This window comes from Neomonachus schauinslandi, chromosome 4 (assembly GCF_002201575.2).
Source record: "Neomonachus schauinslandi chromosome 4, ASM220157v2, whole genome shotgun sequence".
Lineage (NCBI taxonomy): Eukaryota > Metazoa > Chordata > Mammalia > Carnivora > Phocidae > Neomonachus > Neomonachus schauinslandi.
In genome coordinates, this window is record NC_058406.1 from 7224605 (window position 1) to 7236941 (window position 12337).

The window sequence follows — 12337 nt, forward strand, 5'->3', positions numbered from 1 at the left end:
TTTATTAAGTATTCCTATTAAATTATCACATATTTTGGATAAATTCAAAGGATGGGGAGAGTGAAATTTTGTGATTTTTCCTGATCTAGAAAAATTAATGTTTTCTATTGGAAATGTCACTATGAGATAGAGTAGCCTCTTATAAAGGGCTTGGAATCTTTTTTTTTTTTTTAAAGATTTTATTTATTTATTTGACAGAGAGATACACAGTGAGAGCAGGAACACAAGCAGGGGGAGTGGGAGAGGCAGAAGCAGGCTTCCCGCTGAGCAGGGAGCCCGATGCGGGGCTCGATCCCAGGACCCTGGGATCATGACCCGAGCCGAAGGCAGGCGCTTAACGACTGAGCCACCCAGGTGCCCCAAAGGGCTTGGAATCTTAAGACAGAGGAAAAGGGGAAATTTTATAGTCAAAATTCTTCTTCTTTTTTTTTAAGATTTTATTTTATTTTTTATTTTTTTTAAGATTTTATTTATTTTTGACAGAGAGAGAGAGACAGCAAGAGAGGGAACACAAGCAGGGGGAGTGGGAGAGGGAGAAGCAGGCTTCCCGCTGAGCAGGGAGCCCGATGCGGGGCTCGATCCCAGGACCCTGGAATCATGAACTGAGCCGAAGGCAGACACTTAACGACTGAGCCACCCAGGCGCCCCTAAAGATTTTATTTTTATTTTTAATTTTTAAAAAAGATTTATTTATTTATTTGAGAGAGAAAGAGAGAGTGAGCAACCATGAGAGGAGGGAGGGTCAGAGGGAGAAGAAGACTCCCTACTGAGCAGGGAGCCAGATGTGGGACTCGATCTGGGACTCTAGGATCATGACCTGAGCTGAAGGCAGCCGCTCAACCAACTGAGCCACCCAGGCGCCCAAGATTTTATTTTTAAGTACTCTCTACATCCAGTGTGGGGCTTGAACTCACAACCCTGAGATCAAGAGTTGCATGTTCCATTGACTGAGCCAGCCAGGCACCTCATACTATCAAAATTATTCTTAAATACCTTCATTTACTCCCTTGAAAGATTATGCATTCTCTCTTTATACATATGTATGTATGATTTGTAATGTATATAATAACTGGCAGTATAAAATAAAATTTATATAGCATGATAAATAAAATGTGCAAAATGGGTTTTTTTGTTTTGTTTTATTTTTGTCAGAGAGTGCACATGCACACAAGCAGGGGGAGTGGCAGGCAGAGGGAGAAGCAGGCTCCCCACTAAGCAAGGTCCCAATGCGGGACTCAGTCCCAGAACCCTGGGATCATGACCCTAGCTGAAGGCAGACACTTAACCAACTGAGCCACCCAGGCATCCCCAAAATGTAGTTTAATATTGGTTTGACTGCTACATAATAATACTAATAGTAGAGTCACAGTTACTCTAGGATAATGTGAAGAATTGAATTCACATAAATTTAATGTGCCAGGGACCTAACACAGGAAGAGACAGAACTCCTCTTTTCCCTAAATGGCTTGCTTTCTAAGGAAACATTTCTGGGGTGCTGTCATCAAGGGAGAATAAAGATGAGATGAGGAGAATGCATTCACAACTGTCCCCTTATTTCATTCAAAGCCGTTCTCCTTTGATGTTGTTGTCATTAATATTTTGAGAAAGAGGAAAGGGATCTCACTAATTTGTTTAGCACTCATGGGTATCTTTGTAATTCTCTCATTTATGCTGTTCGTGCCTCTCTCCTGCTTCTGTAGTTATGTGAAGAACTATTCGAGAAAATCAATGACAACTGTAATGAAGAAATGTCTTACTCTGTAGAGGTGAGTACAGCCGTGGGTTAAAGCCATAGGCCTCTGGACTCCATTCCCTCCAGTGTTACTTTTCAGTGGTCCCAAATGATGACTATAGATCACTTAACTACTCCCCCAATTTTGTATTCTTAGACTATTTCTAAGTTTTGTTCATCATCAATAATGTTGCAGTTAAATAAGTCAGAAGCTTGTTCATAAGCTTTATTTTTAGTTACTTCCTTTATGTGTCAGGTTGTCAAACAATACATGTGAATTGCCAAATGGCTTTTTAGAAAGAAACACTGTACCAATTTTCAGTCCCATCAAGAGGGTGTAAGCACCCATTGTGTCCTTGCCAACTTTTAATATTTTTGTTTTTTCTCTGCCAACTTGATAAGGGCACTCTTTTTCACTTATTTAAATTAAAGTTTTTTGATAATTAGTGTAATTGAACATCTTGTAAATTATGCATATGCCTGTTTATATTTTGGGATTGCAGTGTTTATCTTAATCATTTGTGTGAACTCTTTCCCCCTTTCATATTTATTAATAGTGATTTTTGACATGGTTTTTAAAATCTATATAATCAGATCTCCTCTTCCTCCTTTATAATTGCTTATAATCTTAGACAGTTATTCTTCATCCAGTGTATATTCCAGCTCTTTGAAGAGGAGTTCTATAGAATTATATTATTATATATTAATATAGTTGATAAACATTTCTACTCATTGACATGTGCTTTTTGAGGCTGTTGTTTCACTTATCTCCAGTTTTGGTACTCAGTTCTATAGAAACTGAAATTACTAAAGCGTTCTGTTAACATGAGCCTGTTGTTCTGAGACATGAAGCTGTTTTTAAGCAAACTTTTTTTTTAATGTATGTGTTGTGATTTTCTGTAGGACTTACACAATTCCTAGTTGACCCACCTAGCTGGTTTGGGTTTTTTCTTTACCTACAAAGTGTTGCATAAATTTATTAATTTTAGAGAATTCTGCCTTGTGACTCTGATACACCAAAAGGGGAATGTGCAGCTCTAAAACTATTTTTTGTTAAAATTAATTCTCCAAATAACTTGTCTCATCCTATAACTATTCTTTTTGAAGACTAGGTGTATAGCAAATGAAAATTCAGTAGATTTTTTTTTTTTAAGATTTTATTTATTTATTTGAGAGAGAGAGAGAAACAGCATGAGAGGGGAGAGGGTCAGAGGGAGAAGCAGGCTCCCCACTGAGCTGGGAGCCCAATGTCGGACTCGATCCCAGGACTCCGGGATCATGACCCGACCCAAAGGCAGTCGCTTAACCAACTGAGCCACCCAGGCGCCCAAATTCAGTAGATTTTTATTCTTATTAAAATATCACATATTTTAAATAAATTCAAAGGATAGAGAGTGACAGAATGTGACAATTTTTTGAGCTTATAGATAACAAAAGAAGATGCCATTTCCTTTCATATTGGAGTTCATAGGCTTGCTTGGAGTGCAGTGTAGATCCCTAGTTGATACTCTGGTTCCTTACATTTGTGGGACCTCTACCTCCTCTTCTGCTTCCCTCTATTTGCTCCGACCACACTGGCTTTTTGCTGTTTCTGGAACAATAGGAACTTTCCTACCTCAGGGCCTTTACATTTACTTTTTTTTCTGCCTGAAATTTTCTTCCTTTGGATATCTTTTTTATCTAAGTGTTTCACCTCCTTCAAGTCATTCGCTCAGTCTTAACCCTCTCAACGAAGTGTACTTTGACCAACTTAATTAACACTGCAACTTGCCCTCCACCCCAGCACTACTGGTCTCTCTTGTCCTGTTCTTTTTCCCTCCATAGTAATCATCATGTTCTAACCTACTTTATAATTCTCTCTGTTTATTTATGTATGTGTTGTTTATTTTTATTTAGAATCATAAGCTCGCTGGGGCAGGGATTTTTGTCTGTTTTATTTACTGATGTATGCCCTGTGCCTAGAAAGTGCCTGGAAGATAATGCTACTCAGAGAATTGAATTTGCCAAGTGGGGTCTGTAATGGTTGCCTCAGAAGTAAAAGAACTAGTGCTGGCTTGAGGTGGGTTTGCATGGTAGAAAATAAGTAGCAGAGCACAGCAGCCTTTACCTCGGTTACTTGGGTTCCCATGCTTCCCCACACCTCGGTGAAAAGAGGTAAGTTTTCCAAGAAGATATAGTATCTTTCTGGGATTCTGGAGTTTATGTCCAAGTTTAAGTACTACACAAGAATGAATAAAGTACCATTTCACTTTGTAGGAAGACCTGCTTTAAGAAGGAATACTTGTTGTCCTGTTGTTTTAATCTCATAGGGGATCAGTTACTTCAAGGGTTCTCAATATTTAAAAAACTGATTTTAAAATACAGTATAAATATACAGTCAGATCTGAGACTGAGTGAAAGAAAAAAGCAATAGAAATGGAGATTCTGTTGTTTCAGACACTCGGAAATGTGTCTATAGAAATTTAAAGTTGACAAGTGCTGAAATTTTATTGTGTGCTCGACTGGCTCAGGATACACAAGGGAAGACCATAATGAGGCTTCCTGTGGTGAATTTCCCCTAGTCCAGAGCCTTATTTGCTTAGAAGTCTGATCTTACAGATAAATCAGGATCAGAAGCATCCTTCAAAGCCAGACTCTCTCTCTTTTTTTTTTAAGATTTTATTTATTTATTTGAGAGAGAGAGAATGAGAGACAGAGAGCATGAGAGGGAGGAGGGTCAGAGGGAGAAGCAGACTCCCTGCCGAGCAGGGAGCCCGATGCGGGACTTGATCCTGGGACTCCAGGATCATGACCTGAGCCGAAGGCAGTCGCTTAACCAACTGAGCCACCCAGGCACCCTCAAAGCCAGACTCTTTAGTGAAGCTCATTTGACTTATGTTATGAAACCACTGGTTTTGTTACTTTCCCTTGAGGAAAACTCTTCCCTAGACCAGAACACTCAGTATTAGCAAGCCTGGTATGTTATCTTTGTATCTTCCTGTGGACAGACTTCTGTGGAACCCTGTCGGTTTTTTAGTGAGCATGGAATTAGAGAGGGAGGAGCTGACTAGACAATTGAGATGCTTGCTTGGCTCAGGTAAAGAAAGGATAGTCTGAGAACTTCATCCCCGTGATAGGAACGGTCTGCTGGTGGGACGGGAGTTCCGGTAGTGTACTTGCTGAGGCTTCCTCTTCCCTCACAAGTTGTGGATGGGTCCCACCATGCCGTCAGGCTCCCTGCTGACCAGTCCTCACTCCTTGTGGTAGATACATGGTTTGTGTGTGGTCAGTCTTACAGTGCTGGGGTTGCTGGTCTCTTTTGTCTTCCCTGCTCTGAAATATCGATACTGTTTCTTGATTTTAACACTAATAGAATTTTTTTTTTTTTAAGATTTATTTATTTATTTGAGAGCGCGAGAATGAGAGAGAGAGAGTACATGAGAGGGGGTAGGGTCAGAGGGAGAAGCAGGCTCCCTGCTGAGCAGGGAGCCCGATGCGGGACTCGATCCAGGGACTCCAGGATCATGACCTGAGCCGAAGGCTGTCGCTTAACCAACTGAGCCACCCAGGCGCCCCACTAATAGAATTTTTATTTCCAAGCTTTTAGAGTAACCTCACTGTAATCCTTAACTATTGACAACAGCATACATTTTTAAAAGTGTATTAGTAACTGGTAAGTTGCTACTAAAAATGGTATTTTTTCTGACTTAGACAAATAGTGGCTACTGATTGCAGAGGTAGCCTTCTTACCTCCGTTTCTTTCCTGAGACCATCAGAAGGCTGATTCTAAGCTAGTCAGTGATGTCTGTGCAACTGTTAATAGAATGAAATGGACTAGACCTATGGCATTTCCCTTTATAAAGATTGCTGATCTCGGGCGCCTGGGTGGCTCAGATGGTTAAGCATGTGCCTTCGGCTCAGGTCGTGATCCCAGGGTCCTGGGATCAAGTCCCTCATTGGGCTCCCTGCTCAACGGGGAGCCTGCTTCTCCCTCTCCTTCTCCTGCTCCCGCTCCCCTGCTTGTGCTCTCTCACTCTCTCTGTCAAATAAATAAAATCTTAAAAAAAAAAAAAAAAGATTGCTGATCTCTCATTGTAGAGCTTTTTTTAAAAGTAATCTCTGCGCCCAGTGTGGGTCTTGAACTCACGACCCCAAGATCAGGAGTTGTGTGCTCTACTGACTGAGCCAGCCAGACGCCCCTAATTGTAGACCCTTTTTTTTTTTTTTAAAAGATTTTATTTATTTATTTGACAGAGAGAGAGAGAACACAAGCAGGGGGAGCCGCAGAGGGAGAGGGAAAAGCAGGCTCCCTACTGAGCAAGGAGCCTGATGCTGGACTTGATCCCAGGACCCTGAGACCATGACTTGAGCCGAAGGCAGATGCTTCACCAACTGAGCCATCCAGGCACCCCAGTTGTAGAGCTTTTAATAAAAATTGTTAAACTTTTTTTAATGTATAGTATTTCTTTTTCCAAGTCCTCCAGTTCACTTTAATAATTTGCTCCTAGGTGAGCTACATGGAAATTTACTGTGAACGAGTACGAGACCTGCTGAATCCAAAAAACAAGGGTCATTTGCGTGTGCGTGAACACCCACTTCTTGGCCCATATGTGGAGGATCTGTCCAAGCTGGCAGTCACTTCCTACACAGACATTGCTGACCTCATGGATGCTGGGAACAAAGCCAGGTATGGTAGAAATAGACTAATGACTGAAGGCTTTGGCACATTTTCAGGTCCTTTATTCCCAGTTAAGGATTTGAGACCACCTTTATACTTATGAAAGTTGCTTTAATTGTAGATCCTCTGATCCTTTGGCTGTGCTGGGGTAAAAAGTAAGGGCTTCCGCATAGTCAGCATCTTCTCATCAAAACAATTCAGTGCTGAAACATGTCAGAACTTTGGTTAAGTTTTAATATCAGGTTTTGATTAAGTCATGGTAAAATGTTGGATAATCACATGCCTATGGAAGTAACTGATTGCAAAATAAAGAATACAAATTAAATGCGTCGGTGGTTTCTAAAGGGACAATTGAGGTATGAAAAATGATTCTGATGGGGGACCTCTGGAGTTGGGGATAACTTGATAGGCTCACAAATAAGGTGTATTGAGAACAATTTGTGTAAGTGACAATCTCATGATCTATGAATAAAGTTGTTGCTTGTGATTGTTATAGTTAACATGGAGCCTGCTGTCCATTTTAACTTTCATCTAACAATTCCATTGTCACATGTCACCTTTATGTTTATTTAGGACAGTGGCAGCTACCAACATGAATGAAACAAGTAGCCGTTCCCATGCTGTGTTTACCATTGTTTTCACCCAGAAGAAACATGATACTGAGACCAACCTTTCCACTGAGAAGGTAGGACAACTTCAGTGTCCGGGCTTGAGTTGTATAGAATGGGGATTTTCAGAAGTGCCTCTTGCTACCCTCTGCATCTTATGGAGGGGAGAAAGTTGCCCTTTAACTTAACGGTGAATATTTTGTATCTTTTGCTTGTCATTTTTATTCCCACTCTAAACCAATTCTGAGCATGGGTTTTTGAGTGAAATTGCAAGATAGAAAATAGGCTTAAGAAAAAACAAAGACATTGGGTCTCAAAAATTACTCTGTGCAAGAGAGTTAAAGTTAAGCAGTTCTGTGGGGAGAAAATCTTCCTTTTTTTCTTCTTGACTAGAACCTCTTAATTAACTTGCTTGGTATATAGGTTTTTTGTTTGTTTTGAGCTCTGATAATGTTATTGTGGGATTAAATATTTAAGCAAACAATTAAGCAGACAAGGTGTGTTTTTCCTTGGAAAGTAAAGGACTGCACAGCAGTCCTGATGCTCTTTGAATACCTTGCTTGTTAATGTCTCCTTTTCTACAGTAGGTAAATATAGTAGACTTTGGAGTTAAACTGCTTGATTTAGATCCTGCCTCTACCACTTTGCAGCACTGTTACCTTGGGCAAGTTACTTAACCTCTTTGTGCCTCATTTCCCCAACCTCATAGGATTGTTAAGATGATTAAATATTGATACAGGTTAGTGCATATAATAGTGCCTGGCTCAGAGTAGCCATTTAATAAATGTGAATTTTAGCGTTGTTATTGTTAGTAATAAATTTATGTTGAATTCTTCTCTGCCTACATACCTAAGTAGCATGCAGCTGGATTTTTAAACCAGAAGTTAGATTTATTATACTGGCAGTGATAAAAGATCCTTTGCCTTATAAACTGAGTTCTTTGTGATACTGACAACACTAAAAACTAGGATCACCTTTTACTTAGTGACTTGTTTTTAGCTGAAAATTATTTTACTTATATTAAAATTTTTTATTTAAATTCAATTTAGTTAACATATACCATATTTATTAGTTTCAGAGGTAGCGTTCAGTGATTCATCAGTTGCGTGTAACACCCAGTGCTCACTACATCAAGTGCCCTCCTTAATGCCCATCACCCAGTTACCCCATCCCCCCCCCCCAGCAACCCTCAGTTTGTTTCCTAGAGTTAAGAATCTCTTATGGGGGGCGCCTGGGTGGCTCAGACGTTGAGCGTCTGCCTTCGGCTCGGGTCATGATCCCGGGGTCCTGGGATTGAGCCCTGCATCGGGCTCCCTGCTCCACGGAGAGCCTGCTTCTCCCTCTCCCAATCCCCCTGCTTGTGTTCCCTCTCTCACTGTGCCTCTCTCTGTCAAATAAATAAAGAAAATCTTCAAAAAAAAAAAAAGTCTCTTATGGTTTGTCTCCCTAGCTGAAAATTATTTTAAAAAAACATACCCTTCATATAGGTGATCAGATAACTTGACACTGCTTAGCTAGTTACAATATTAATGCTATTTAGTACATCTTGTGTGAAACCATTTTATTCTTCTATGATGTCGCATCTACAAAAATAATGATGTTAATCCTATAACCATAGCTTCTTTGATAATCCATTTTGGATACTTTTGTCTCACTTTCCTGAAGCTTTATTTTTTTTAACAACTTTATTGATTTGTTGAAGTACAGTAGACCACACATATTTAAAGTATAAAATGGGATTCCTGTGTATGCACCTTTAAAACCAATATCATAGTCCAAGTCATTACCACGTCCATTACCCTGAAAAGTTGCCTCATGCTGCTTTATAATCTAACTGTATCACTCCTTCCACTCTGGTACTTAGGCAATTCTGATCTGCTTTTTGTCACTGCAGATTAGTTTACACTTTCCAGAATTTTATATGAATGGAATTATAGAGTATGTCCTATTTTCTTGCCTTGCTTCTTTCACTTAGCATAATTTTGAAATTTACCTATGTTGTTTTGTCTATCAGTAGTTCACTTGTTTTCATTGCTGATTAGTAGTCCACTATATAGATATATCACAGTTAGTGCATTAACTCGCCTGTTGGTGGTGGGCATTTAAATTGTTCCCAGTTTTTGATCATGAAAATGAAAATGCCGTGAATGGGGCGCCTGGGTGGCTCAGTTGGTTAAGCGACTGCCTTCGGCTCAGGTCATGATCCTGGAGTCCCAGGATCGAGTCCCGCATCGGGCTCCCTGCTCAGCAGGGAGTCTGCTTCTCCCTCTCACCCTCCTCCCTCTCATGCTCTCTATCATTCTCTCTCTCTCTCAATAAATAAATAAAAATCTTAAAAAAAAAAAAGAAAATGCCGTGAACATTTGTGTACCAGTCTTTGTGTGGATATTTGCTTTTGTTTCTCTTGGTAAATACCTGGGAGTACAATGGTCAAGTCTTACGGTAGGTGTATGTTTAGCTCTGTAGGTCTATAACTCTGCTATACTTTCTTCCAGAGTGACTGTATCATAATACATTCCCACCAGCAGTGTGTGAGAGTTCCAGTTGCTGGAGGCTTCATATTTAATATGCCATTTAATGGGTCATTGAGTTTTATATTTTTATGACAAACCGTTATAAAATATGTCATGTGTATCTTAAAATTACTTATTTTGAACCAAGAAAATTGCTGTGAACTTTTGTGCATGCTGTGTCTTCTTGTGCCGTATCTAAGAGCCCTAACTAATATTTGTAGTCTTCTTCATGCCCGATTTTTAATTTCCTGCCTCTTAATGTTTTCTAGTTCTACCTTGCTTATTTTTGAATTACCCCAATGTTCTTGTTCTTGACCAGGTCAGTAAAATCAGCTTGGTGGATCTAGCAGGAAGTGAACGAGCTGATTCAACTGGTGCCAAAGGGACTCGATTAAAGGTATTTATTTTATCAAACAGTTGACATAGTAAATGTTCTGTAACATAGGTCAGCAAACTATGGCCAGTCGGTCAAATCTGACCTGTTGTTGTAAATAAAATTTTATTGGGACACAGCCACCTTTGTTCGTGTGTTGTCTACAACAGTAAGTCTGAGAGCTTATGACAGAGACCACATGGCCTGCAAAACCTTTACAGAAACATTTTGCTCATGCCTGATCTAGAACTTCAATGAAAGATAAGTAACATAATGTGATAGTTAAGGGGGACTTGATGGTCAAGGTGAAAGCTGAAAGGTGTTTTGAGGAACAGGCTGGATGGAAGCGACCCTAATGGTACAAGATGCAAATGTGAGAACACACACAGCCCTCACCAGAGGGATGCTTACTTAACGAGAGCAGAAATTGCATGTTGGTGAGTTGGGGGGAGAAAGCTGCCTCCGTAAACTTTTGGGGCAAGCCATCTTGCCGATACTCAGGACTGTGAGTTAGGTGTGTGGTCCTGGCATGGCATTAAGTGAACAGGGGAGAGACTGAGGACTAAAAGAGGTTTTTAGAACTTGTGGTCATAAGTAAACAAAGAGTGCTAATACAAGGCTTAATTGTATCCTATGCATTATAGATGATATGGCAGTGGAAGAAATTCTTCATCATAATTCTTTCATGTTTGGTATTGATTTCAGGAAGGAGCAAATATTAATAAGTCTCTCACAACTCTGGGCAAAGTCATTTCAGCCTTGGCAGAGGTGGTAAGTATTATATACTTGGTTACATGGGAAAACTTGCCTGTTCAAATGTACTTGATGATATTTTGTGTTTATGAAGACTGACGTTTTTTGGCCCTTTTGTGTAATCTTTTCTCCTTTAAGAGCTTTTCAGATAAGATACTAGGTATAACACACTTTGACTTTCTACTGAACATAAAAGAGATTAAGGAGAAAGTAAACATAGATCTATAAAGGCTAAACTGAAAACTAGCTCTTTATGAAGACTTAGGGTTTGATTCCTTTTTTAGCCTTACTTCAGGTTTCTCATCAAAACCAAGGGTTTTTGTTGCATGTTCTTTTCCTATACAATCTTTTTTAAGTAGGATACAGTACCTTTTGGAGTTTTTTAAGCATTTGCCTTGGTGAATGCTGTTGATTTGGGGGCCAATAATATACTTTTTAAAATTGTGTTATTCTTTCCTATTCTTTAACAGTGAGACACTAAATCTGAAACACTTTTGTATCAGGGGCTTTATTTTTTAGGTTAAAGGCTAAGGAAGTACTAGTCCTTTTGCATTCTAGTTTAGTGTGTTATTTGAATCCCTAAAAAGAATCAAATGCTTTCTTGCTTGTTTCTGAAAAGTCATACTCAGTTTATTACTTTAAAGTACTTTCTGTTTGAAGGCTTATCCTGTGTTCTCATTCTTTCTTTTAAATGCTTCAATTATAGGATAACTGCACCAGCAAGGTACGGTGGGGTTTGTTAGGCATTGAACTAGCTGTAGAATCAATTGTGATGATTGTAAATCCTCAGCAGGTTGTATGGAGGCATAAGTAGGAATGGAACCTTGAAAAATAACTTCTTGTTACTTGCTTTCTGGCTCTGGAATTTAGAATTGCTGTTTAGAGTGACCATGAATCATGAGACTGCACACCAAACCTAATTTAGGGAACATGATGTGTTTTGGAGAAGGAATTCAGAATAAAGGAACAAGAGAGAAACTGAGGAAGCTTCTATATTGTGTTATCTTAGTGATGTTTCTCCTAGTGATCTGTAGGACTGTTACTTGAAGAAGTCACCTATAAACCTCTTGAAAGGGCAATAAAGATATTTCTTATGGATACTATTCTAAAATATAGCTGCCTTCTTGAAATTATTAGGATATTTTTCTTAAACCTCTTTGTATAATCTTGTTTCCTATCATGAGAAGTCATGGATTATTTAAATTGTTAAATTTTTTTTTTCTACTCTTTGGTTATACATAAAGTGAAGGCTGTAGAATCAAGTTAAAGTCTATCTAGAACACATGCTCTTTGCATCCTTTTAATCCAAATACGATAGACTTTTCCTTATATTTCCTTACAAGACTCTAAAATTTCTTAGTACTATTTTGCATTTATAATAGAGCACTCAACAGTTCTGAATCACATGAGTAACATTGGAGATAAAGGCAATATCTGCAATGAAATATTTTATTTTATTTTTTAAAAGATTTTATTTATTTGAGAGAGAGAGAGACAGCGTGAGCAGAGGCAGAGGGTAAGCAGACTCCCTGTTGAGCAGGGAGCCCGACATGGGGCTTGATCCCAGGACCCGGAGATCATGACCTGAGCCGAAGGCAGACGCTTAACCGACTGAACCACCCAGCTGCCCCTGCAAGATGAAATATTTTATACTCATATTTTAAAATATATAGGTTTGTTCTCTACTTGTACAAAAATTAC

The 12337-nt window shown here is 39.2% G+C and overlaps 1 protein-coding gene across 1 annotated transcript in view; it reads left to right on the forward strand.

The window, feature by feature from the left end:
• Positions 1 to 12337, forward strand: part of KIF1B (kinesin family member 1B) — a 138950-nt gene that overhangs the window by 41764 nt on the left and 84849 nt on the right. The window contains exons 5-10 of the mRNA XM_044914382.1: positions 1701 to 1766; positions 6220 to 6398; positions 6963 to 7074; positions 9830 to 9907; positions 10589 to 10654; positions 11343 to 11360. Of these exons, the coding sequence (XP_044770317.1) occupies positions 1701 to 1766; positions 6220 to 6398; positions 6963 to 7074; positions 9830 to 9907; positions 10589 to 10654; positions 11343 to 11360 (519 nt within the window). The remainder of the gene's footprint in view (positions 1 to 1700; positions 1767 to 6219; positions 6399 to 6962; positions 7075 to 9829; positions 9908 to 10588; positions 10655 to 11342; positions 11361 to 12337) is intronic.